Here is a 24,872-nt window from a genome sequence, read left to right on the forward strand (position 1 = left end):
GCCTCTGCGCCCCAGCTGGATGCGGCAGGATCGACCGCCTTCGTGCTGTAGTAGCGGCCCCGCGCGGCAGCGACGGGAACTGCAGGTGTTCGGCGGCAAACTTGGCCCCTGCGCTGAGCCTGGGTGCAGCGGGTCAGGGTCGCACTCAGTTCTGGTTCTGCCCTGGCAAGTGCGTGAACAGGAGCCACTCCTGCTTGCATGCCCTGGATCACCCTCTGGAGTGCTCACAACAAAGGGACTTCGAGGGAGGAGGGCAATGAAGAGTTCATGGGATTTGTGAAGGTTCAATTCTGGCAATTAATGCCAGTTTCCCAAAAGGGTTGTCATTGCTATCATCCCCATCTCCATCACCCTTTTGATTTTTTTCGTTTTGGTGGTGTGAAAGGGCATCCCATCTTGGGTTATTTTGCCCCTTCAGGATTTGTTTTACTCCTATCCTTCCCCATCTCACTAAGAGTCACCATCAACCACCCACACCCTCAAGCCAGAACCTCCAGTCACCGTAAATTCCTCTCACCTCTGCCTTCACAGGAGCAGGTCCTGTTGGTTCCGCTTCCAAACACATCTTTTTCACTCCATCTCCACTACCACCTCCGTGGTCCGAACTACTAATGTCTCTCTCTCAAAGCTCCCATAGCACTCCCTCCATCCCTGCCAATCTGCCTTCCCACTCAGGTGTACAGAGCAGAGACAATGACCTTCCTGAAACATTAATCAAATTCTGGCATCCCCTGTTGACAAGCTGGCTCCTCCCCACCTCCCCAACCTCCTCCATTCACTAGATTTCAGCCATGTGGGCCTTGGTGTCATCTCTGACCATGTCAAGACCTTTTGCACGTGCTAGGGAAGGCTCTCCCTCAGGACGACTGTCTCATTCCCAACCTTCAGGTCTCAGTTTAAAAGTCTCCTCTCCAGGGAGAGGCCTTATCTAAATTAGGACCCCACACTGAATTACTCAGTCACTTACTCTTTCGTATTCCCATGTTTTTCCCTTCATAGCAACTCTGTAGGATAATGGGATTCCGGTATTTACTTACAGTTTGTCCAGTCCACGCAAATGTAAGTTCCATAAAAGCAGATTGTGTTTATTCTGATCACAGCTAAATTGCTTACACCTCGCAGAGTGTCAGTTCAAAGACATTCAATAAATATTTTTGAATTAATATATAGATCAAACCATTTCTTTTATTTAAAAAAAAAGTGTAAATGGGGCTACTACAGCATGAAGACACATCAGGAGGTATGAGGATGACACAAGAGGGATTCAGTCATTTCAAGCACCAGCATGGATTTCACACAAAGTCAGATGCACTCGTTCCCTAGAATACAGTAAGTATTTCTGTGGGCCCGCTTGCTGTGGGAATGGGATACATCTACCAGAAATATGTTAAAAAAAAAACAAACAGGTGGTAGAACTGAAATAGGGACATCAGGGAAAATGAACAACGTTAACCAAGCATTGTTTATAAATCGAGATCCTAATTCAAAGCATGTTACAAAAAGGGAAGTCTGAAGTAATGTTATTCTTATACCTCTCACACAAACAAAACTTCTAGAAAAGCTGAGGGCCTGGGAATTTTATAGAGTTTTTGCATGGGAGGCAGGAATTTTGCCTTCTGAAGAAGAACAAAAATCTTAGGACACAGAGAAAGCATGTCTTTTAAAAATTGATTTCACATTAATTATTCTATACATTTTGAGTAATCTTTATATTACTTTTAAGCATATCAAATTAATCATTTATTTCCCTGTTAATAAAGAAAAGGTATAGTCACAGAATTAGTGCACTTAAAAAGTAAACAGAGGAAACAGGAGACCTAGAGTCAATAACCTCTTCAAGGCCAAATCTGATAGCCTCAAAACACAAACTTTTGCTGATTTTCAACTGCTCTGCTCATACATAATGTTGCAAATATGGTTGGTTTAGCAGGCCAGCTTTTCAGGACAGCCCAACACATGATAATCCAAAAATACATTGAGACTTTGAGGATGCTGGTATTGAGTCCATGGAGTTTCGTGTGTAGTATTAAGAAAACCCTTTTAACTTTGATGTTCAAGGCCAGGAACATCCATCTTCCAATGGGTATCGATCCAGGATTCTTAAGGCTAGATATCATCAGGTAAGAGAGCAGTCCGTTCCTCCTCTGTGCCCGGGATGTTTTGGAGTTTAGATCTGCATTGAAAGAAAAAAAGAAGAGAACTTCAATATTTCTTATCTTAAAAAAAAACCCAGTACCTACTTCTCTACCTTTCCCCCTAAATGCATCTACCAAGTCATGAGGCTTCAAGCGCCCAGAAATCTGATTGGAAGAATGGATATAAAATGGTTATTTCTTTCCCTCTCCCACAGGCTGACTTTTAAAGGGAAAAAAAGCTCAAGAGTTGACCATACCGTCTTCTCCGTGAGTGCTCCCACAGGTAAAACAAGCCCATCGTTAGTCCCTTGAACACAATTAAAGGGACTGGTTAACACGCCAATTCTGTAAGCCACACTTTACAAATGTAAAGAAGATGAAAATGAAAGACTGATTACTCACACTTGTCAGAGACCAAAGACCTTGTACAGCAGCTGCCCATTCAAAACCAATTTTCTCGTACAGAAATCCACCCAGGGTTGGTCCTATAAAAGCACTAACAATGAAAAGAAGAGAGAGTATTCAATAGTGTTAAAAAAAAAAAAAGAATTACTTTCTAAAGGCTGCACGATCCCTCAATCGTAGATCTTCATTAAATTGGACCGTAAGCACTGAAGACAAAAGCCAGTTCCTGGACAGAGCATTGGGGGTGAGAAAACAATCGCACCTGATAATGACGACGCGTAAATTTTTTAAACAATTCTAAAATTGTAACTGTTTCTGAAAAGTTGGTGCCTTACACAAAAACTTTAAAAAGGTGACATACCCTCAAAAGAATCTTTATATTATTCTCTCTATTCTTCTCAGGATTTGTATTTAAAAGAACCTAATTCGGTACATATTTATTGAGATATACTACAGCACCAGCACCTGGTTATCCCTCAGGTATAGCAAAGAGTAAAAATAACCAAATGAATGAAGAAATGAATACATTTTTAAAACTTGAGACATGCTCTTGTTAAAGGAACTTAGAAAGATCACTCAAAAAAACACAAAACATCGGGGACCATTTTGCTGAGGTTTTAAAACTTCTGGTACCACCACTGGTCTTGGAGCCAGAAGGTGTGGGTGAGGCCTCCAGCTCTGCTCTCAGTGAGTTAGGCGCCTTTCGGCAACTCATCAGTTCTCTGTGTCGATTTCTTCATGGAAGTAGAGATAGTACTTTCCAACTGGCAGGTGTGAATGAAATGGCTACTTACCCAACTGACCACGTTGCACTGAAGAGACCGGACACGAGTCCCAAGGTACTTAATCCCTCTTCAAAGCCATTTTCACTGCAGAGACACAAGAGTAGATCTGTTATGAAAAGGGAAACCTACATGAAAGCAATCAGTGTGTGAGAGGTAATTTAAAATAGACCGGAAATGATCTGAACAAAACCAACACCCAGGACACTCCATTTCTAAGACGAAAAGCTAATCTAACTTGAAGGAATTTTCATAGTTATGTTGACTCTGTGGTTTTCTAAAAATACTTTTATTGCATATATAAAGCATGATATTAAGAGTCATGACCCATTTGCATGAAGTCTCATAAAAATATATAATTCACAAAGAACTTTTTAAAATGAGATGAACATGCAAAGAAAATAACAGGAAACTTTTAGAAAACCCAGAGGCAGCTCCTTATTGCTCGGAGAATTGCTGACACGAGCCAGCAGAGCTCGCGCCATTCTCCCTGCTGCAGATCCCTTGGTGTTCGTCATCATGCCTCCTAAGCAAAAGACTGGTGGCCCAGTGACAAATGCCTGGTGTGATATGGGGATTTATAATAAGAAATATATATTTGGTCTTCCTCCTGTTTCTGGCATAGAGCTCCCAACACCCTTAGAATTTCCTAAGAGAGGAAAGCAATTTCAAGCGTCTTTGGTTATGTTAATGAGGTAAGTCTTAGGGGCTGGTTGCCAAGAGAGCCAAGATGTGATTAGAGGGCTAGAACTTTCAGTCCCACTCCTGGAAGCCCCCACCTGGGAGGAAGGGACAGGTGCTGGAGGTTGAATCCATGCCCAATGGTCATTGATTTAATCAATCGTGGGTATGTAATGAAGTGTCCCTAAAAACCCAAAAGGACGGGGTGAGAGAGCTTCCAGGTTGGTGAATCAGACCCCCTCTGCATGCCAGCATGTGAGGCCCCACACTCCACAAGGACAGAAGCTCGTTTGGTCAGGACTTCCCCCCGTTTATCTTTTCATCTGGCTGTTGGTTCATATCCTTTCATCTCTTCTGTAATAAACCGGTAAATCTAATGAGGACACTGGTTTCCTGAGCTCTGTGAATCACTCTAATTAATTGAATTTCAAATTAATTGAATCATTCAAATTAATTGAACTTAAGGAGGTTGTTATGGCAACCTCTGATTTATAGGCCAGTCAATCAGAAACACATGTAACAACCTGGCCCTGCAATTAGCACCTGCAGCACAGGGCGGTCTGTGGGACAGAGCCCTTCACCTGTGGGGTGTGACGTTCTCCCCAGGTAGACAGTGTCAGAATTGAGTTGCACTGTAGGACACCTAACTGGTTCTGGAGAGCTGCTTCATGATGTGGAACCAGCCCCACCCCCAAACCTCCTAACCCGCTGGAATCATTTTACCTGGTCATTGTATGCCCTTGTATGGATGGACCTTCTCCATGAGAAGGAAACAATGCTGAGGCCTTTCCATTGTGCTTTGGCTTTTCAAAAGCATATGTGTTTCTAGGCATAAACCAAGCCAAGCCTCTATCCACAACTCCTTTTACCTATCACTGTATTAATATTACCATATATCGTCATCTATAGTATTATTGCATATACTATTTATATCACAATATTGTGTGACCTAAAATCATGGAGATTTGGTCTTGTGAAAAAAAAAATCCAACATCCTACAAAACTGAGAAATTCAAGAAAGTGCGTGATGCTCCCTGCTATTCGCAGCACGGCTGCTGAGACACAGAGGTAACTTACTATGCACAACTGAGGATCTCCGGGATAGTTGGAATTATACTCATGCCAGCAGAGATGCCGTTCAGGACTAATATTAGCACCAGGAGCCAGAGCTGACTGCAAAAGAGTTTTGGAGGAAGAAACAAACAAAACAACATTAGTATGCTGACAGACACAAAGCCTCATACTAAGGAGGGCAGGCTGCACCCCAGAGCGGCCTCTTTCACAGATTACGACGTGCCTAGTCGGCCTCATTCCCATCTGATCCCACTTCATTCAGTGACAGCACCCTTGAGCTCCTTAAATTTTGGTGGGGCTGGGGAAGCGGGGGAGGGAATCAATTCACCACGGTATCTCAATTTCTTTGGTCACACATATCACATGCCTGGAGTCAAGGTGATAAGAGGTTATCACCATACAAAATCTTTCCAAAATTTGCTAAATGTTAATGTTGCTCCTTCAGTCACTTGGCTTTGAAATTCAATTGACTGGAAAAAATGGCGTCGAAGGGAAGTGGTAAAGGAAGTGATGGGAAACTAATTTTGTCCCACTTCCTGCACTGAGCCATTTACTTAATATCCATTTCCCCCATTGAATCCTTGCAGCAATATCCTGCCAAGTAAGGACTATGATCAGATAAGAAAACTGAGGCTCTTGAAAGCAAAATGATTTGCCTGAGTTCGCACATCTAGTAAGCGGCAAAGGCAGGATGCAAACCCAAATCTGAAGAACCCTGAGATCCTTGCTCTTCCACGTCCCGCTTTATCCCAGGACTACCTGAAAAGCTCTAAGCTCCCTTTATTTCAGCAAACAAATTACATTTAACGAGCTCTAACGAGTAGCGACTACATGCTAAGAATGAGGCAGAAACAAAAGAAAGATTTGACCCCAGTCTCAAGGATCAAGAAGGAATAGAAAAAACAAAAACATACTGTCAGAACTATCAGCGAAAAGGAGGTAGAGACAAATGCTATTTTAAAAATGAAGTACAAACAAGCGTGCAATTGAAACGCAAAGGGAGAAGAAGCATTGTTCTCATTTGATACAGATTTTAGGCATTTCTGTTGGCTTGTACCACCGCTAGCTCCTCATTAGGTAAAATACTGCCAGTCTAACAAACAATTCACTGTGGTCCTAAATCAAGGTAACTATTGAAGTAATAAGGTTCAAAATAGGAAGCCATGCCAGTGTCCCACCAAAAGTTTCTTTAATAATTCTTAATGCTATTCAGCCAAAAATACAGAAAAAGGAAAAACATTACCTTTTAATGTGCAAGATTGGGATAGGTCCTAAGAGCATGTAGCATCCTGCCGTGATGATGTTTCCCCAAACCAGAAACCATTTCCTTAGATGCTGGTAAAGAGAAGGAGAGTCCAGAACAACTCTGAGAGGTAAGGCTCCTCCATAAACAAAGCATATGCAAAAAAATCATAGAAGAACACAAGCCATGACATGGAAAAATCCAAATACACTGAAGAAAACAAAACTTTACATTTAAGAGAAAATAGGTAAATGGCAAACAGAAAGGCAAGGACGATACACCCCAAGCTAGGGAGTTTCTAAGGACAAGGATTCCTTGGGAAGGAAGTGGATTACAGATTTTGCACAGGATGAACAATTCCAAAAGTAACAATTTAAAAAGTAGTCACCACAAGGAACCACCTGGTAGATGTAATACCTGAAACACTGACATTATTTAAAAAGTACCCAATAAAAGTATTCCTTTTAAACTACTTGAATGCAGGCTGGAAATTCTAGGGGCAAAATATCTGCTTAGTTACAGAAGACTGTCTAAAAACCAAGTTCCAAACACTCTTTAAGACACTTGAGTTTTGTCACGCAGATTACTAAGTAATCTTCATGCAATTTAGGTCTTGATAAATATTTACGTAAGTTTAATGAAGAGGCGAAATGCAAAATAATAATAATAATAAGCACTAACGCCACAGAAGCTTGAGATCTGGCTGTCAGTACTTATTACTACCGTATACTAATCATCTGGACTGAATGGTTTAGACCTAGGCAAAGGAGAACAGAAGTGATTTTCTATCAGGATGGCCACAGGATAACCATTGTCTATTTATGTAGCCAATCCTTTCATTCCCACAGAAAAACTAAATTATCTCTACTCAATCTGCCTAAGTCCTAACTACTTCTGGGACTCTGCCCTGATTTTTAAGGCCAATCCATGTCTTTTGCATCAAGGGAGTTTTTTCCTTTAGAAAGTCATATCCAACAGTTTGTCAACAGCTTCAGTACAGACCCCTTTTTTCCTAGAAGAAGCAGTTAATAGTGAATTTTCTCAGAGTGATGGCAGGTTGGAAGACACTGGAACCACTCCATCGACTCCAAAAATTGAATAGAGTAGAATTTAAATTTCTCGCCCCCTCAAAAAAAAAATTAAAAGATAATATAGAGGTGATGGATATGTTAATTAACTAAATGGAGGGTACCCTTTCACAATATCTTACAATTTTATTTCTCAATTACGCATTAATGAGCTGAATTTTTTTTTAAAAAAATTGAGTATCAATTCTAATTAATGGACTGCTAGAGTTCCAGAGATACAGCTGGAAAGCCACTGGTCTAAATACACAAAAGTGATTCTTAAATGTAGATTCGGTGTACGTACTGGTATTTTATCACTTAGTAAACCAAACAATGGTGAAGAAATGGCGTAGGATAGTGCCAAACCCAGGAATACCAGTCCCACATATCCAGCTGGTAAATTAAACTGTAAAAGAAATTTTGTATTAGAGTTATGTCATTAAGTCATTTTTAAAATAAACATAAATCTTTTCTAGCTACTTCAGTTCTTGTTATCTACCATGAGCCCACTACTACCATTCAGCATCCTTCCTAGTTTTGATCTTAACTTTTGTAAATGGATTCCTTTTTCTCTATGAGAGGAAAAACACCTAACCAGAAGTCAAAAGTCCTAGATGTCTTGCTTTGTAGCATTTGATTTTGAACATATAATTTTGCTTCTACGAATCATAGCATTTTTTATCCGTAAACCACTGCTTCATAAACTTTAGTGGGCTTTAAAATTACCCGGAGAACTTCAAAGATGTTCTTAATTGGAACCAAGTGCTGACATGCCTTGGTTCAAGGGATGGGAGAAAAAAAAAAAGAGGATCTTAGACTTCAGCCCTAGAATTTCTGATTCAAAAGGTATGGGATGGGGCCAGAGAATCTGCATTCTTTTTTTTTTTTTTTTTAAATAGGCTCCACGCCCAGCATGGAGCCCACCATGGGGCTTGAACTCACGACCCTGAGATCAAGACCTGAGCTGACATCAAGAGTGGGACACCTAACCTTCTGAGCCACCCAGGTGCCAAGAATCTGCACTTCTAACAAGCAACCCGGTGATACTGACTGTCCATAGACTGAAATGCACTGACGTAAAAATACATTGAGGATAATATCCATCCTATCCATTTCAAAGGGATGTTAATATCTAATTAAAGAATTAGATGGTATGATACATTACAAAAGGCTTTTAAAACAGTAAGCTACCACAAAGCTTTGATACTGTAACTATTTCCAGCATGACAGAAATACCTTTCTTTGGTTAACTGAGTTGTTCTCATTTTCCTTAATTTCCTTAACTAATTTTTTAAGTAAGCCCATGAGATTTATATATGAGTCCTTACATGTTTTAACAATTTTTATGACAAATTAGTCCTTTAAAGATACTAGTATGAAGAAAAAAAGTCAGAGGTGTCTTCTTCTGATTTTATAATTGAGGGAGATACGGTGGAACTCTCCAACCTGAAAAGGCTAGGTGACGAATGACAGGACAGTAAGCTGCCAATTCAAACAACTGATGAGAAGTCAGAAAAATGGCAACAGGATAAAAATCTTTTTATAGAAAAATAGGCAAATACAAACAGGCATTTCTAAGTGTATTTAGAAAATATATTTAGAAAACAATATTTGTAAAGATTTCTGATAAAATAGACATGAGCAACTTGGATTTACCAGAGATTGGTTACGATATTTTTTCCTTGTTTACACAGAAATTCTTCAGAGGATAGAAAAATGACTCTTGAAGAGACACATTGCTGATGATGGGAATGGCACGTGTCATCATAAACACAAAATAAGTTTCTTGTTACCTCACAGTTGCTCAAGCAAGATATTATATTATTTTCTAAATGTTGGGCCAGGCACAATCACAGTCTCCACGTTTACCTTTTTGGGTATCTCCCATACCCAGAACTGTCTTTAGTGACTTCTAGGAGCTGTGTTTTTGGTAACTGTGTTTTTGAATTCCCATACCTCACCTAAAGTCAGTATGGGCTGCAATTAGAGTTCTGGCTTTATAAACACATATTAATTCTTCGGTATAATGAACTACCAGACTTGATAATGTACTTTATCACATTATTAATAATCTTTTTTCAGAAATATCTAAGAGCAAATTTCTATAACATCCAACTTTTAAATTCAACATTTATTTTCCAGCAATCAAAAAAAAAAAAATTGAAAGAGACTCTTGATTCCTTTCTACCATCCCAGAGTAATATATTCCATAGTCATTTCATTGTATGTAATAGCCTAAAAAGTAAGGGGACCCAGAGGGGATCTGTTAGAGAAGAACATTAAACGAGCTACTGGAATTGTCTCACTGGAATTCAAACAAATAGAGGAAAGTGTCCTTGTCAAGCAGCCAGACCTGTGATGACTCAAGCAAGACCTTAAAAAGGAGACCAATATTTGGGCGATTCAGTGAAAAACTTCTTTCATTCACCCTCAATCAGACCCCTAGTCAAAGGGATGTCACAGAGGGAAGGTACAGGCTACCCTGGGGTGCAGTTCTCACCCTGTCTCCTTCTCACAGCCACTCAGAGGTCTTTCCACAAAACATGGCCCAAGAGCAAGCAATCATACCCACTTTCTACAGTGCAGAGCTCTTTGACAGTCAGGCTACCTACCTTCTCCAGAACGAAGAGAGACAGAGTCGGATCAAGGAAGCCAAAGCATGCGCTGAGCGAGTTGATGACGAAGGCTATGAGAGCAACCTTGGGTAAAGTGATGAGTTTCCAGAATGAGTGTTCACCGGGATCAGAGTCTTCCGGTAAAAATTTAAAAAAGAAAAAAAAAATCAGAGTAATTAAAATTTTGACCTATTTTGAAAAGTAAAATTGGTAAGGCCATCTTTATTTGGTAATCAAAATAACTATACCTCTGAGTTTGCCTCAAACTGCATATTATCTGTATTTGCATATAAATTATTCAAACCTAGAAGCCACAATGAGTTTTCTTAAAAACAATTTGTCAAATTCATAAAGAATCAACTGGAAGCAGAGTGTGAGGAGAAGAGAGGGTCTCAGGTTATAGGTTACAGCCAAGAAGCAAGTGAGGCCTTCCCCTGATGGGACAGAGAATACGTAAAGTTAGTTAGGTGCATGGGAAAGGCCAGAAGCTTTACCAAGGAACAATGTATGTATGCTGAGAGGGAATCTAAGTTCATCAAAGAGCACAAGACAATTTTTTTTTTTTCTGATGGCAAAGAAAATACCAGATTGAGAGGGGTGCTACTGAATCACACATAAATTACACTGGCATTCAAGGTCCACTGCAAGGACCTCACCTCTAGCATTTTGCAGGAACCCAGCTTCTTCACTGCTCCCAGCAACAGGAATGGTTGTTTCCACGCCTCCAGTCACATGCTATGACTCCTTTCTTTTTCTCTTGCTAATTTTTCCAATTCTATTCACTCTGTAAGGTCTGGCTCTGGCCCACAAATTTTACCTTCCTCTGTTTCCTACCACATTTCCAGTCTCTACCATACCTTTTAGCACCTAAACTACCTTTTGTTTTACATTGTTGACTATTGTTGGTGATTCCCCTATTGTCCCATTAATTTACTGAGCAAAAGCTTTGCTGGGTCAAGTACTGTGCAAAAAGCTGGGCAGACAAAGGCAAAGAAGACAGACCCAGGCCCTGTCCTCACAGAGAAGTTACGGGAAGGAGTGGAGAGAGCTAGGATGGAACTAGGAGGGAACCTTTCAGCGCCTATGAGAGGACCACCTTAAACAAACAAACAAACAAACAAACAAAAACAGGGAAAGCCATGTAAAAAGGCTTCCCTAAAGTAGTGATATCTAAGTTGATGACCAAAGCATGAGCTTAAGATGAGCAAGCAAAGAAGGAGGAAAGAATAAGGCAGGTACATTATTCCAGAAATGGTACCTTCCAAGACTCAGAAGTCAGGAAGACTATTCTGTGTTTGAGGAAATGAAAGGAGAGAAGCAAAGCTGGGGGACGGCGACTGGAGTAGGCGACACCAGCAGCGTGGCGAGAGATCACACAGCAGAGGCATGTTTATGCAAGACTCTGTAAAACATGCTAAGAAGCCTGAGAAATCCCTAGGGATTCCAAACAAGGGGTAGGAATCAGATCTGTGGCTTAGAGACCTCTCTCTGGCCTTGTGGAGAATGGAGACAGGGGACCAGTCAGGATGCTGCTCCAGTGCCGAGCCAACACAGAGCCAGAGACGACGGTGGCCAGGTGTGGACAGGGAAGCTCTCTGAGGGCGAGGACCAGCACTTGTATATCCCATCTCGCCAAAAACACCAGTCATGGTTCATTACTTAATTCTTCGTGAATAATGATCCAGCATGGAGCAAAATATAAAAAAAGCACAAAGAACGGTTCAAGTATTTTAAGTGTGATATTTAGACTTGGTCAGGATCCAAGGGATAAAGTTAAACCATGATGTTAGTTTCTTACGTATCAGCCAAACAGTTAACGGTGAACCAAATGTGAGCAGAGTTCAGGATGCTCAGCTACAGAAGGTATATGCAGCTAGACAGAGAGGACAAACACTGCCACACGGCTTGCTGTGATGGGGCTAGCAGGGACAGATTTCCTTTGGTGTGGATTTTGAATGGTTTACTAAAGATGTTCATTAGTCACCTTTGAGATATAAATTATAGAAGGTCAACTGTAATTGGTTACGTTTATTTGCATATAAAAGGAATTACAGATTTATGGTATAAGATAAACTATGATGGCAGAAGTGGTCACCTTCTCCAAAGTGGGAAAAATGAGAAATCACAATGAGAATACATAAGAACATCCAAAGAAGCAAACACATAATGAATAATGAATTTAATTAAACTGTGGCAGAAGGCCAAGTAATGAAAGCCTAGGGTGATATCTGCTTCAAGAGACACACGGCAGAATCACCTGGGGAACTTTCCAAGCTACTCGGGTACCCTCTCTGCTCCTCACAACTCTGCCCTATTCTTTCAGAGGGACGTGACCCCTGGTTGACGATGCTGCCACAGGAAGCTACTGTCAGAGGTGGGGAAGCAGGGAGGGAAGTGGGGTTCCCCTTAGGTGTGAGAGGACAGGAAAAATGCTGATCACTGCAGCACTCCTTACTCAGCATTTAGTTGGTTGATCGAGAAGGTTCAGGAAGACTTCCCAGAAGAGGGAACATAGAGTAAGTTTTGAAAGATGAGGAAGGGTCAGAGCGGAAGGGAAGGGGAAAGATTTCAGATCATGTGATTCCTCTCCTGAAATCTCACAACAGTTCCTCATAGCTTTCAAGATAAAGCTCGCGTTTCATGGATTTAGGGATTTTTAATAAGAGGATTGGCACATCCGTAACTGTTTTAGAAATATTTCTTTAGAGCCGTACAGAAGAGGGGACTTGGTGAGCAGATACAAAGGATGAGAGGGAGAGAGTAAAGCTGACTCTTAACCCCCCAGAGCTAGAGCCCCATTGTCTATAAGTCTAGAAGGAGGTAAAGGAGTGGGGTAGAACCTGGAGGACACAAAAATCTGCCAATATCATCAAAATAAGAGCAAATTTAATTTCCTAGCTTTTATCCAGAAGTTCTTCAAAAACATTAATTTAAATAAGTGCTCCTTCACAGGAACACCTAAATCGATATTTACAGTCTCAACATGATCAGTCTCAGAGTGTTGTTTAATACCAGTCTTTTCCATTCAATCTAAACAGAAGATCCTTCCAGAGATGAACAGCAACGTTGCCAAACCATTACGTTCATGAAAATATAGCTAACTGGGACTGTGTTAAGTTCATTGAAAACGCTGGGAGATTTTAATTGAGGAGTAACAGAAATGAAGAGAAATAACAGCCAAGTAGCCAGGCTGGTGGCACTCAGAAGGGGCTGCAAAAGATACCACGTGCTGGGGGGAGGGAGGAGGTAAGGCGAACAGGCCAGGACTCTAGGAGTAAAGATGTGGGGTGCAGTCCAGTGCTTCCACTACAGAAGTTCTATATACCCCGCCCCACCCTGAATTAATAAGCAAAGCCTTTTTCCCCTATACAGTGTGGCAAAGGGTTGACTGAACTCTTTTCCCCACTGCATGAGACTCTGCCCTGGTGTCAGTTTCTCGATCATCAGCCCGGTGTTCATCTGTGAACTAAGCAACCAGGCAGCTGGACCACAGAAACCACTCTTACAAGCAGAAAGACGACAAGCATCACCCTGAATTTCAGGGTGGTAGTGACTCTCCAGAAACTCTCTCTAGCTCTCTTCTCTCCAGCCTTCAAGTTAACTCTCTCGGTCTGCTCCCTTCATCACCTGATAAGGGTCAAATGCCAACAATGTTACTAGGCAATCTCAATTCTAATAAAAATAACCCTTGCCTGGTAAATGTCATCCGTAGAGAAGGAACTAGAAATGAAACACTATGCTTGGTGCCTCCCTGAGTGTGCTGACTCGGGCGTGTCCCTTATGGTGACCCTGGCAGCTGTGTCCATGGAGCTGTTACAGGATATGTTGACTCTTACGGGGCACGAAGGTTTGAAGCCAGGATGACCCCCATTACTGCCTGATGTGGCTCTGTGTTCTCGCACTGGCAGCTGGGAAGCAGGTCTGACCCCACCCTCCTGCCTACGGGCCTTCCAAGAAGATAGTGCCATGTGCAGCCTTTGATAACTTCTCATTCCAAATATTTAATTAAGTCCAAGAAGACCTCTGGTGGAAACCTCACAGGGTGATATTTTATGATGAGAAATTAAATGTTTGTTAGTTCTAATGGTCAGAAAGAATTTGTAGTATATAGAAATTCATATGAACTGCCTACAGCAACGTTTCTGAAAAGAGAATCAGTTCTTGCAGGGTGTTCCATAAATCTATCATTGATTATATAAAATAAAAGTGAGCATTCATTAAATTGGTCTCCTACAAAGGCATAAAAATACTTAAATTTCAGATTCTTAGAGTGAGTAATAAATGTGATCTTACCATAATTAGGTAAAATGTACATGTTGAGTGGTACCATCAGCAGAACTATGCATCCCAGAAAAATAAAAGGCACTTCATAGCCAAAGGATTGATACAAGAAGCCACCTAAAGGAGGCCCTAACACTAATCCCAGTCCAGAAAAAATCTCAAGACTTCCCTAAAAATGGGAGAAGAAAAAGAAAATTGAGTCAATATAGTTTGAAGAATTAACAAATAAAGATTTAATGGACACTATCTTAAAAAAATTCTATCCATTTCACAATTTACACACACAAAACCAAGATGAGCCAAAAACTTAAACATACATATTGAAATCACAGAAATACTAGAAAAATAAAATATGGCAGCATTTTTTAAAAAATTTTTAACCTGTATGGTGGGGAAGTTTTTCTAATTGCAACATAAAACTCACAAGACACAAATGAAAAAATTCATAAATCTGATTACATGAAAATATGAAAAACAAAGGATGGTTAAGTACATCAAAAGACAAATGACAAACAGTGAAAAAAATACTGACAAAGGACTAATTTCCCCAAATATATCAAGAGAGCTAATACTAATTAGTGGGGGGGAAAAACAAACAACCCGATAAGAAAAGGAGCAAATGCTATACGTAGACTGTTGACACATAAAACAAAATACAAAAAGCTCTTAGGCATGTAAAAGAAAGCTCACCCTCACTTTCAAAAGAAGCAAGCAGTTAAACCACAAGATACCAATTTTTACCCATCCCCCACCAAACGCTCGGCTGCCAAGAAAGTGAGGAAAGCAGCCCACGCGTACACACTCCTGGTGAGTAGACACAGGAGGGTAATTTGGCAAGTCCATCAACATTACAAGTGCACATACTCTCTGACCCAAATGCCATCCCGGGAATGTAATTGATGGGTACAGCCGTAAAGATGCGACATGGTGTATGTACAAGCTTATGTGTTGTGGCGCTGTTTGCATCAGCAAAAGATGTAGACGACCTAAACATGCATGAACACTTTGAGTGAACTATGGGTGTATGTTACCTCCATATAGTGAAGTACCATATGCTGCCATGAAAGGGGAGTAAAGGGTACGAAACCCTTCAGATACAGGCACAGAAAGATCTCCAAGGTGATTTCACTGTTAGTAGATCAGCAAGGTTCTAAGGAGTGTAGAGTATGTTACCCCTGGTGTAAAGGAAACAAAGGGGGAAGGGATCATGCCCTGTGTGTGTGCGTGCGTGTGTGTACATGTTCCAACATACATGGAATCACTCTAGAAGGAACCTATAATCCCTGTTGCCTTCTGGGAGAACGATGTTGGATTGCGTGCCTGGACAACAGGTGTGTCCATGAAGGTGAGGAAAGTAACACATAGGATACAGTCACTATATTCTTTACTTCCTTTGGCAACTTTTGAATTTTGTACCATATGAAATTCTTTTTTGTTAAAATGAAAATAAACAAAATAGTACTATGGAAAATACTTTACTATCAAAAAACTCTTACAGAAATTGTGCCATTTTAACCCAATCTAGTCTTCAGATTGCTACTCGGAGACTGTGGCTTGCAAGCCTACATCCTCAGACCTCACAGAGGACACAAAAGTAGTCCATTGGTAACTTTCAATTTCATAAAGAATATAGGAATTCTAAATTAGACACAAGGAAGCCATCCAGATCAACTACCATGTTAGGTGTGTCAGCTTTTGGCTGCAATTTTTATATAGAAACGGCGTATGGCAACATGAATTTTCCCTGTTCATCAGAAAATTGAAGGGACTATTGTCGTCATCACAGAAATTTCTTGGGCAGCACATTCTAGAGTGTTCCACAGAGCAGCAGTTCTTTAAAAGTCAAAAAGTGTTTCCATTGTCAAATGAAGTTGTGGAGAATTAAATATCTTCACTACAGGATTTCTCAGAGCCTTAAGACACTCATGTGAACTGGACATCTCTAAGTTGGAGGACAGCATAGGCACACTCCAAACATTTTACCCACAAAACCATGTTTTACAGAGCATGTCAATGGCCTTGTGTTCTTCTGAACCATTTCTGAGAAATGTATTTCTGGGAAATGTCACGGGGGTCATCACTGCACGCCATACGGCCACAGAACCTAAAATGAACCTGAGCAGCCAGCTAGCTAGCTACAGATACAGATATTTAATAAAAAGTGGGAAGATATAATTACCCACATGGCAAAAATACTAATGGCCCAAACTATAGTATTAATATGGGTAAATAAGGGCATGGTTGGCACTAAGCTGATGAGCCCCTAAAGTCTACAGGACAATTATTCCTTCTGAGGGCTGCATTTGGTCTGCTAAGCAAACCACAGGTCCTTCAGGAGTGCATGGGTCCAGAGGAGAGAGCCCTAAGAGAGCCTGCTTGGGGTCAGAGGCAGTAGCCAAGAGCTGGGACAGAAATCTGGTATGTCACTAATACTAGGGGTCCTGCCAATATGTGGGAATGTATGTCAATCAAGTTCGGGATTTGGAGGAAAGTAAGAGAGCACACGAGGACTTCAAGCTTTCTGAGATTCCTTCCATGGATCTGGGGAAAGTAGAGGAAGGACTCGAGTGTAAATCAAGTGTCTGGTCACTAGGGAATTGTTCACTATTGCTCAGTCTGAGTCTGGTTACAGAAAGACAACAAAATACTACTGGGGACCTCATTCGGTTTGCTTTTGTTTTTAATGGTAAAAAGAATATTAGTTTGAACCACATGTACCTGTCAAATTGCTCATTCAGGGGATCCTAAGGCTAGAAAGAGACCTAAATAAGACGAATGGTACATTCGCTGACAGCCTGCTGCTGGACGCAGTAATTGGAGTAAAAGGTAACCAAAACACAGAAAATAGAAATAAGCAGATCTCAAAGTGTTAACTTGGAAAGGGCAAATATTTTAGCCTACACTAAGAGGAAAATAGGAAACATGTATGACATACATACCAACACCGTAGCCACATTATTTGGAAAAGCCTTTACGAGAATGGAAAAAGAAGCAGTTATTGCTGCTGCAAAGCTGACCGCATCTGCCACTCTCACTAGAAAACACATAGCAATAAATATCGGTCCTTCCGGAACTTGATCCAATACACTAAAAAAGAACAAGACAATTCACAAATGCCAGGCAGGTTTTTATTGTATCTCGACTCACTGAAAAGAGCAGTACCTCACCCATAATTCTTACAATAAATCTCTTTAGAATATGATTTTTTTTTTAAGTTGCGTTGTTATACTTTCAGTAGAAGGGAATTATCTCTTTTTTTGGTAACAATCTGAGTCAGACTGACAGTTTCATTGCCCTTTTGTGCTGACATAGCTGGCCCTCTGCATGATAATACTAAATAGGCTTTTTGATATGTAGAATCACTCTCACAAGAACATACACAAAAGATTTCTAGGCCTCAGGTATCCCTCAGTGGTAGAACTCAAATCTAAAACAATAATAGTAATAATAATAATAATAATGCAGAAAATAGAAGACTATCCCCCCACTCCCCTGCAAAAAAAAAGAAAAAGTAAAAAAACAACAAAAAAAACCCCAAAAAAACTCTTAGTTTGATATGAAGGCTTCCTGACCTTAATTCATCATAATCTTACTGTACTCTTTTCATGCCTCTATGTTCCCCAAGAAGTTGTATAGACTCTTCCATATGATTTGCCACTATGCTGCTGGTGTAAGGACTCGAAGCTTAAGAATCTCTACAGCTATTTTTGCCTCTGGCACTTACTTTCCCTTTTCCGGAAACAGCAATGGAGGGAACCATTATGAAGGGGGCACGTGACTCATGCCTGGCCAATCAGAGCATCCCCCTCCCCTACGCTGCCCTTGAGGCAAGGATGGGTCACCAGCAGAGATCAGGTCAAGGGCTCCATTCTGTGGATCTACTGGAAGCTCAGGAAAAGTGGGAAGCCGCTGGGGAATTCTTCCTATGGGAGCTGCCAGGGGGACTTCTTGCTACCACAAGGGGGCAGCTTGTCCAAGAACAAAGCACAAAAAGAGGAAAGCAAAACGGGAGCTTGAAAAAGATTTCCGATGACATTATTTTAACATCTGTCTTCTGATATGCTTCAGCTGATTCTTTAATGCACTTTGCACTTGAACCAAAACATAGCCGTGACTCAGAAAAGTGAGTTAAGTTTCCGTCACTCACATTCATAGGAGTCCTGAGGAACAGATTCAGAAGCCACTTAACGGTAAGTCCTTAGAAGACTCTTTCCTTCATTTGTCCTATCGTTTAAACATCCAGTTCCCTTCACCAACAGCTACAAGCCAGGCCCTCAACAGGCAATCAATGGTGCTGACTGATTTAAAGACTCCATTAACATTTTAAACTGAAGATAAATTATGAAATCTGTTCAAGCTCCCAAACATATCAGAACATGACTTACCCAAAGAGAATTGTAACTCCTCCTGAGACAAACATTCCTGCTACAAACATAAATTTTGCTCCAATTTGTACAAGCTATAATAAATGTCAGAGAAGAGTGGTAAATTGATGACTGTTACAAGTCCACATCCACATAAATAGAAAATATAAGGTTTGGGAAATATATATACAATTAATATAAGATTATAATAATTCTTTAGTGGAATGACAACATACATTGCTTGCAAACACGGAGGAAGTGAAAAATCAATCAACCCATAATGGTAATTGAATTAAGTCAGTCAGGGAAAGACCAATACCATATGATTTTACTCATATGTGGAATTTAAGAAACAAAACAAACGAGCAAAGGGGAAGAAAGAAACAAAGACGCAAACCAAGAAGAAGACATTTAACTCTAGAGCACAAACTGATGGTCACCAGAAGGGAGGTGAGTGGGGGGACGCATGAAATAGGTCATGGGGATTAAGGAGGGAACTCGTGATGAGCACCACGTGTTTCATGGAAGTGTGGAATCGCTATATTGTACACCTGAAACTAATATTATACCGATGTTAACTAACGGGAATTCAAATAAAAACTTTAAAAAAATCAATCAACCCTAAGAATGGAACCATCAACAGTAGCATAATTCATAAAATATAATGGCTATTTCTGTACCAACAGAAATTCTAGACTTAAGTTAGAATAACTCATTACACAACATATAAAAATTAAAATGTTCATATGAACTTCAATACTTACGTATTTTCCAAATACCAAAGATGCCAGCAAGTCAAACAAAGCGTAACATCCAAAGATCATACCAGTAACTGTATTGCTGACTCCTTTCTTTTCAGCCTTTGAAGAAACAGAAAAGAAACAAAGTTTGAAAGACAAATTCTCATCCATGTGGAAAGATGGGAGCTATTAGATCAGACCATTGTTTTCTTGTAATCTTTATCTGCGTAGCAATTTCAAAGATTATCATTTTAAAATAAGCAGGATGGGGAAGGAAGGGAAACCAGTCTCTCACATGTAAGTAAAACCTAGTCTCTGACATGAAAACTGCTCACTCACCACACCCAAAAAGAACTGTTAGCTTTATAATCTTGAGAAAGAAAAACAAAGCTGGAGGCAATGCATTTCATGATTTCAAAAATAAATTACAGGGGTGCTTGGGTGGTTCAGTGGATTAAGCATCCAACTCTTGATTACGGCTCAGGTCGTGATCTCAGGGTCATGAGATCAGGCCCCGGAGTGGGGGTCTGTGATGGACGTAGAGTCTGCTTAACATTCACTCCCTCTGCCCCTACCCCTACCCCCACTTGTGTGCATGCAAGTGCACTCTCTTAATTAATTAGTTAATTAATTAATCAAATTTAATTAACAAAGCTGAAGTAATTAAAACAGCATGGCACTGGCATAAAGACAAACATATGGAACAGATTAGAGAACCTAGAAATAAACCCACGCACATGATCTTCCATAAGGGTGTCAAGGACACGATGAAGAAAGGATCATCTCTTCAACAAATGGCGTTGGGGAAACTAGACATCCACAAACAAAAGAATGAAATCAGACCTTCATCTTACACACACTCACAAAATCAACTCAAAATGACTTAAATGTAAGACCTGAAACTGTCAAAGTCCTCAAAGGGGGATGCTTCTTGACATTGGTCTTGGAAGTGATTTCTTAGATTTGACACCACAAGCTCAGGCAATAAAACCAAAAGTAGACAGATGGGAAGAGAATTCAGCGATGGATAAGCCAAGGAGAGAGGCCTGAACAGACCCCTCCCTCACAGTTCTCAGTAGGAACGAACCTTGTCAACACCTCGACCCCAGATTTCCAGCCTCCAGAACTGTTAGACAATGAATTTCTGCTGTTTAAGCCCCTCAGGTTGTGGTACTGTGTTATGGCAGTGCTAGCAAACTAACACAGGTTCCTCAACAGGAAGATGTCATCAAAGGAGTCAATAAAGATATGGAAAGAACATTCACTGGTCAAGTCACATTATCCATGTTCTTTGCTTAGTCGATCTGGTAACTATTTAATCCTAGAGTCAGGCATTATTTATATAATGGCTTTGCAACTTACATTTATTGGATCCTCACTATGAGCCAAGATCTCTATGAAGTGCTGTTTGACATGCTTTCTAACAACAATTAAATAAGGGGTATGTTTTTAGCCGGCCCCATTTTATACATGAGGACACAGATGTGCAAAAGTTACACGGTCATGGCAGCCATGACAGTTGCCATGTTTTGCAGGTTCCCACATTCGCTGTGGAGATGGGATGGTGACTTCAGATATCCCAGAATCACATTCCATGGCAGCAGCTAAATATCACTTTTGGAATGTGGAGGCTGTTTCACATTAGAAAAGCAAGAATAGCTATTAAAAGCAATTTCTAGTTCACATGTTATCCTGTGACAAAGAAAGAGGGTGCCAGAAAAAGGATGAGTAGAAATAGGAATCCTGCACCAGAATTTAAGAAGGGCCCTGTTTTTCCTTTGTCTAATTAGCTCTAGCTAATAGGAAGGATACATGCAGGAGGAAAGGTAAGTTTTGCCAGTGCATTTGGCAATCACAAAGCTTTATTTTTACTAAGAAATGAAAAGGAAGAGCCCACTCTTTGTATATAGATCTTTTAAAGTTAGAAAGCTCTTTCCCTGCCTCTATCTTCTTTCCTTCAGCCTTCCCTCCTGTAAGCAAAAAAACTAAATCAAAAACTTAAAAGTACAGCATAGGGAATATAGTCAATAATATTTCAATAACTTTGTATGGTGACAGATGGTAACTACATTTTTTGTGGTGAGCACTGCATAATGTATAGAATTATCTAATTGTTGTTTGTAGACATGAAACTAATATAACAATGTACATCAACTATATGTCAATCTTTTTTAAAAAGATTGGAAAAATTATTAACAAAAACCCCCACACATCTACAGTCTGGTTTTCCTTTGTATTCCAACCAACATTAGTTGCTCTGAGTTCCAACTGAGCCAGGAAATGCTCTGCTAACTTTTCTTCCAGTTACTCTGTCCTCATTCCGGAGGCTCTACCCATCATTATATTTTCCGAAACCCAGAATTCATCAGGCTACTCTGTCTTGTCAAACAACCCTGATATCTTTGGCATATATGGAAGGACCCTTGCCTGGTAGCTCCCCCTGTCTCCACAGATCTGCTGCCTCCTGCCGGACATCCCTCCAGCCCAGGCCCAAGCCACCTCAAGTTGTGTGCTTTCCCCAAGAACATGCTATCTACTTTGGTAATCCCATGACTATCTCAAGCTATTTCTTTCCTACGACACCTTTGCCTCTGTTGTTCACTTGAAGAACTACATTGCTCAAGACTCACCTTGGATCCAGCCCATGAGGTCCCTTTCAGTACTACCCCTTTGTCTCCCTCCCTCCCTCACCACCCTCACACAGGACAAAATTAACCACTCCTTCCTCTAGAGTCTCCTAACAATTTGAACAGCCTTTTGGTAAAGGGTGTCCAAATACTCTACAACTTATGTTTTTTTCATCTTTTCTCACTCCCAATGGATAGACAAGAGAGGGACATTTTCCTGGTCTCTTTTCTGCCCTAACGCATCCAATGCCTGCACACCCTAGAGTGGGAGGCCATTACCCCTCCACTCGCATTCAGTAAAGGGAACTAAATTGGGCCAGTCACTGAACTTCTGAGTCTTGTCTTCACTGGCAACATCATGGGATTCTCACTACTCTGCCTATCTTACGGAGTAGCTGCAGAGACCAAATGGGATAAATGTGTGGGAAAGCACATTGAAAAACTAAAAAGCACTGTATGGGTACAGAGTCACATTGTTCCTTTAGCAGAGAAGCCATTTCCATCCTCCTTGGTAACACACAGAATGAAGGACTCCAAGTTATCAAGGCAGTGAGAGGACTGAGAGCACAATGACAGCTGAGGCTTTCTCGAAGAGTACAAAGCCAGTATCATTCTTTTCATGCTACATCCCACCCCCCTCCAGATTCCAGGTGGATTCTCTAGGAGTTAATTCCCTTTGAGTCTGTGCCATGACCTATCAACCTACATAAAAGGCAATGATTGGAAGGAACTAGCCAATATAATCAGAATTCCTCCTTGGCACAAACCATTGCTACTAGATTCCACAAGAAATTCAAGTCAGAGAAAGGGGACTTAGTGGGACCATGTCTTCCTAATTCCAAAATATTAATAAGCTAAAAACTCCAGAAGACAAGCTTCCTGTCTTAGCATAGACCTTTTGCAATAATGCTAAAACCTCAATTACTTAGAGCACCCCTTTGTTTCAGCTCCAGAAACCAAACAAAGATTTATCAAACTACATGGTAAGCAAAGTAATCCTCAGGTCAATTATATTTAGGTGAGTTATCTCCCAAGAGGATTTTCTTTTTGACAGGATTTTTTTTTTCCTCTGGTATCAAATATTCCATCAGAGGTCTTTCTGTTTACTAAAGTTCTATGCATCATCTTTAGTAAATGCAGATTTTTACATTTTATACACCATAAAATGAAACAATTCAAACTGCTTTTTAAAAAAATAAAATTCATAAAAATATAAAAAAAATGTCTCACCTCCTTGGGGAAAAAGGGTCCAAGGATAGAATAGCACATCATAGAACCCAAGTTAATGGAAGCTGCTGATATCAGTACAAAGAGCTGTTCTCTTGAAAGCTGTCTGGCTGTCTCTCTTGCACTTCCTGGAGGGTCATCACCTTAAATGCAAACATGCTACAATTACAGGCATATAATTGGGACGCCTGATCGAAGTTCGCAAATGTCACTTCTGTGCATGCTGAAGATAATATTTGAGGGGTAAGGGCTATTTTGAATTTAGCACATTTGATCCAATGTAACACAAAACTCATACATCACTCCCACTTTGAAAATGTATCATTTTCAGGATAGAATTTATCAAACCATCTGATCTATTTTACCTTCACTATTTCTTCCACCTTTAATAAATTCCTTCAAGAAGGATGAGACAACAAGGAGATCTCCACAGGGTACTGCTCTCTAAAGTATTATGTAATTTCTCAAGTTCCTAGCTCCATATGCTACATGGACTCAAAATGTTCTAAGCATGTCATGTTAGCTGCTCATTAAGCAGTCTAGGGTAGTACTGAAGGTAAGTGAAGTGTAAGTAGAAGAAAACAAGCTAAAGTATTCAATTGGCGAATGAATACTTAACAAAGGTATGCTGCTGGAAAGACAAGTCCCACAAATCCATAAATCGATATATATTTTACACTAATAACTGGCCTTGTGCACTGGTTATTTTAATACTTATTCCCAGGGCTAAGTGTTCATTTAATTTAAAGACAACAGGTCAATTACTCAGTTTCAAATATTCAGCAAATCTATCAGTCATTTTTAAATTCAATGGCTTGGAGAAAAAGAGAAATTTAAGTAAGAAAACTTTACTTCGTTTGATCTACTTTTCAGAGGTTGCCAATGCAGTCCAGCGGGGAAAAAAAATCTGTGCAAGATGAGGAAGTCTCAAGAATCTTTGTAAAACTTCTGGAATAGATGAGGAAGCGAACTGAAAGTTAAAAAGGGGGAGCAAGAGTAGGTGCCCGAAATGTAAAGCTTTACCTTTGTCTAATGGCATACTTATTTGAATGCATTCCCAATCACTCGATATTTATAGAAGCAGCGGCACAGAGGAGAAAAGTCTTGAGAGACCTCGCCCGGGCCCTGACCTTTAACCCCTTCCAGAGAGAGAGAGAGAGAGAGAGAGAGAGAGAGAGGAGCTCTAACTAACCCCAAGCCCCCCGCCAGGCCCCAGTCTTTTTGAATCTCTTCGAAACAAACCAAGCTAAAACGAGTTCAATCGTCGATAAAGGGGACAGGGCCCACGCCACCGAGGGGTGTCTGTCCGCGCCGCTCTCGGTCACCTCTAGGGAGGCGTGGGCCCTCCGGGTCCCCCGGCGCGTCCATGCGCGCGATGTGCGGTGCGCGGACTCCGGCGCCGGGGCTCAGGGGTCCAAGCCCGCGCCCTCGGACTTGACCTCGCAAGAGCGGACCAGCCGGCGGCGCCTGATCAGCCTGACCCTGGCATTGTCGATTCCTCGCGGGTAGCGCTGGGCCGGGAGCTGCTCGCCGCGGGGGAGGACACCTAAGCGCTCCGGGAGGCGGGCCGGGGGCGGGCATGGGGTGGAGCAGCGCTTTGTTTGTTTTAAAGACACAGGCTACTATCGTAC

The 24,872-nt window shown here is 40.9% G+C and overlaps 1 protein-coding gene across 7 annotated transcripts; it reads right to left on the reverse strand.

Annotated features, from left to right (window-relative positions):
* Window positions 1-1,165: 1,165 nt before the first annotated feature.
* On the reverse strand, window positions 1,166-24,806 carry SLC18B1 (solute carrier family 18 member B1). 7 transcript variants are annotated; one of them, XM_040627808.1, is made up of 15 exons: window positions 24,567-24,804; window positions 24,094-24,189; window positions 23,245-23,384; window positions 19,412-19,507; window positions 18,669-18,742; window positions 17,223-17,370; window positions 14,296-14,452; window positions 10,000-10,136; window positions 7,692-7,793; window positions 6,321-6,412; window positions 5,081-5,176; window positions 3,335-3,409; window positions 2,538-2,631; window positions 2,393-2,442; window positions 1,166-2,173 (listed from the first exon to the last, which is right to left on the reverse strand). In XM_040627808.1, the coding sequence occupies exons 3-15, from the start codon at window positions 23,284-23,286 to the stop codon at window positions 2,107-2,109; spliced, it is 1,230 nt and encodes a 409-aa protein (XP_040483742.1). In that variant the 5' UTR covers window positions 23,287-23,384; window positions 24,094-24,189; window positions 24,567-24,804; the 3' UTR covers window positions 1,166-2,106. The 7 variants fall into 7 exon arrangements, with proteins under 7 accessions (XP_040483742.1, XP_008689300.2, XP_040483743.1 ...); XM_008691078.2 differs by lacking the exon at window positions 24,094-24,189 and having other exon boundaries at window positions 24,567-24,805; XM_040627809.1 differs by lacking the exon at window positions 24,094-24,189 and having other exon boundaries at window positions 24,484-24,596.
* Window positions 24,807-24,872: the final 66 nt, after the last annotated feature.

The sequence above is a fragment of the Ursus maritimus genome, unplaced genomic scaffold (genome assembly GCF_017311325.1).
Source record: "Ursus maritimus isolate PB19 unplaced genomic scaffold, ASM1731132v1 scaffold_13, whole genome shotgun sequence".
Taxonomy (NCBI): Eukaryota; Metazoa; Chordata; class Mammalia; order Carnivora; family Ursidae; genus Ursus; species Ursus maritimus.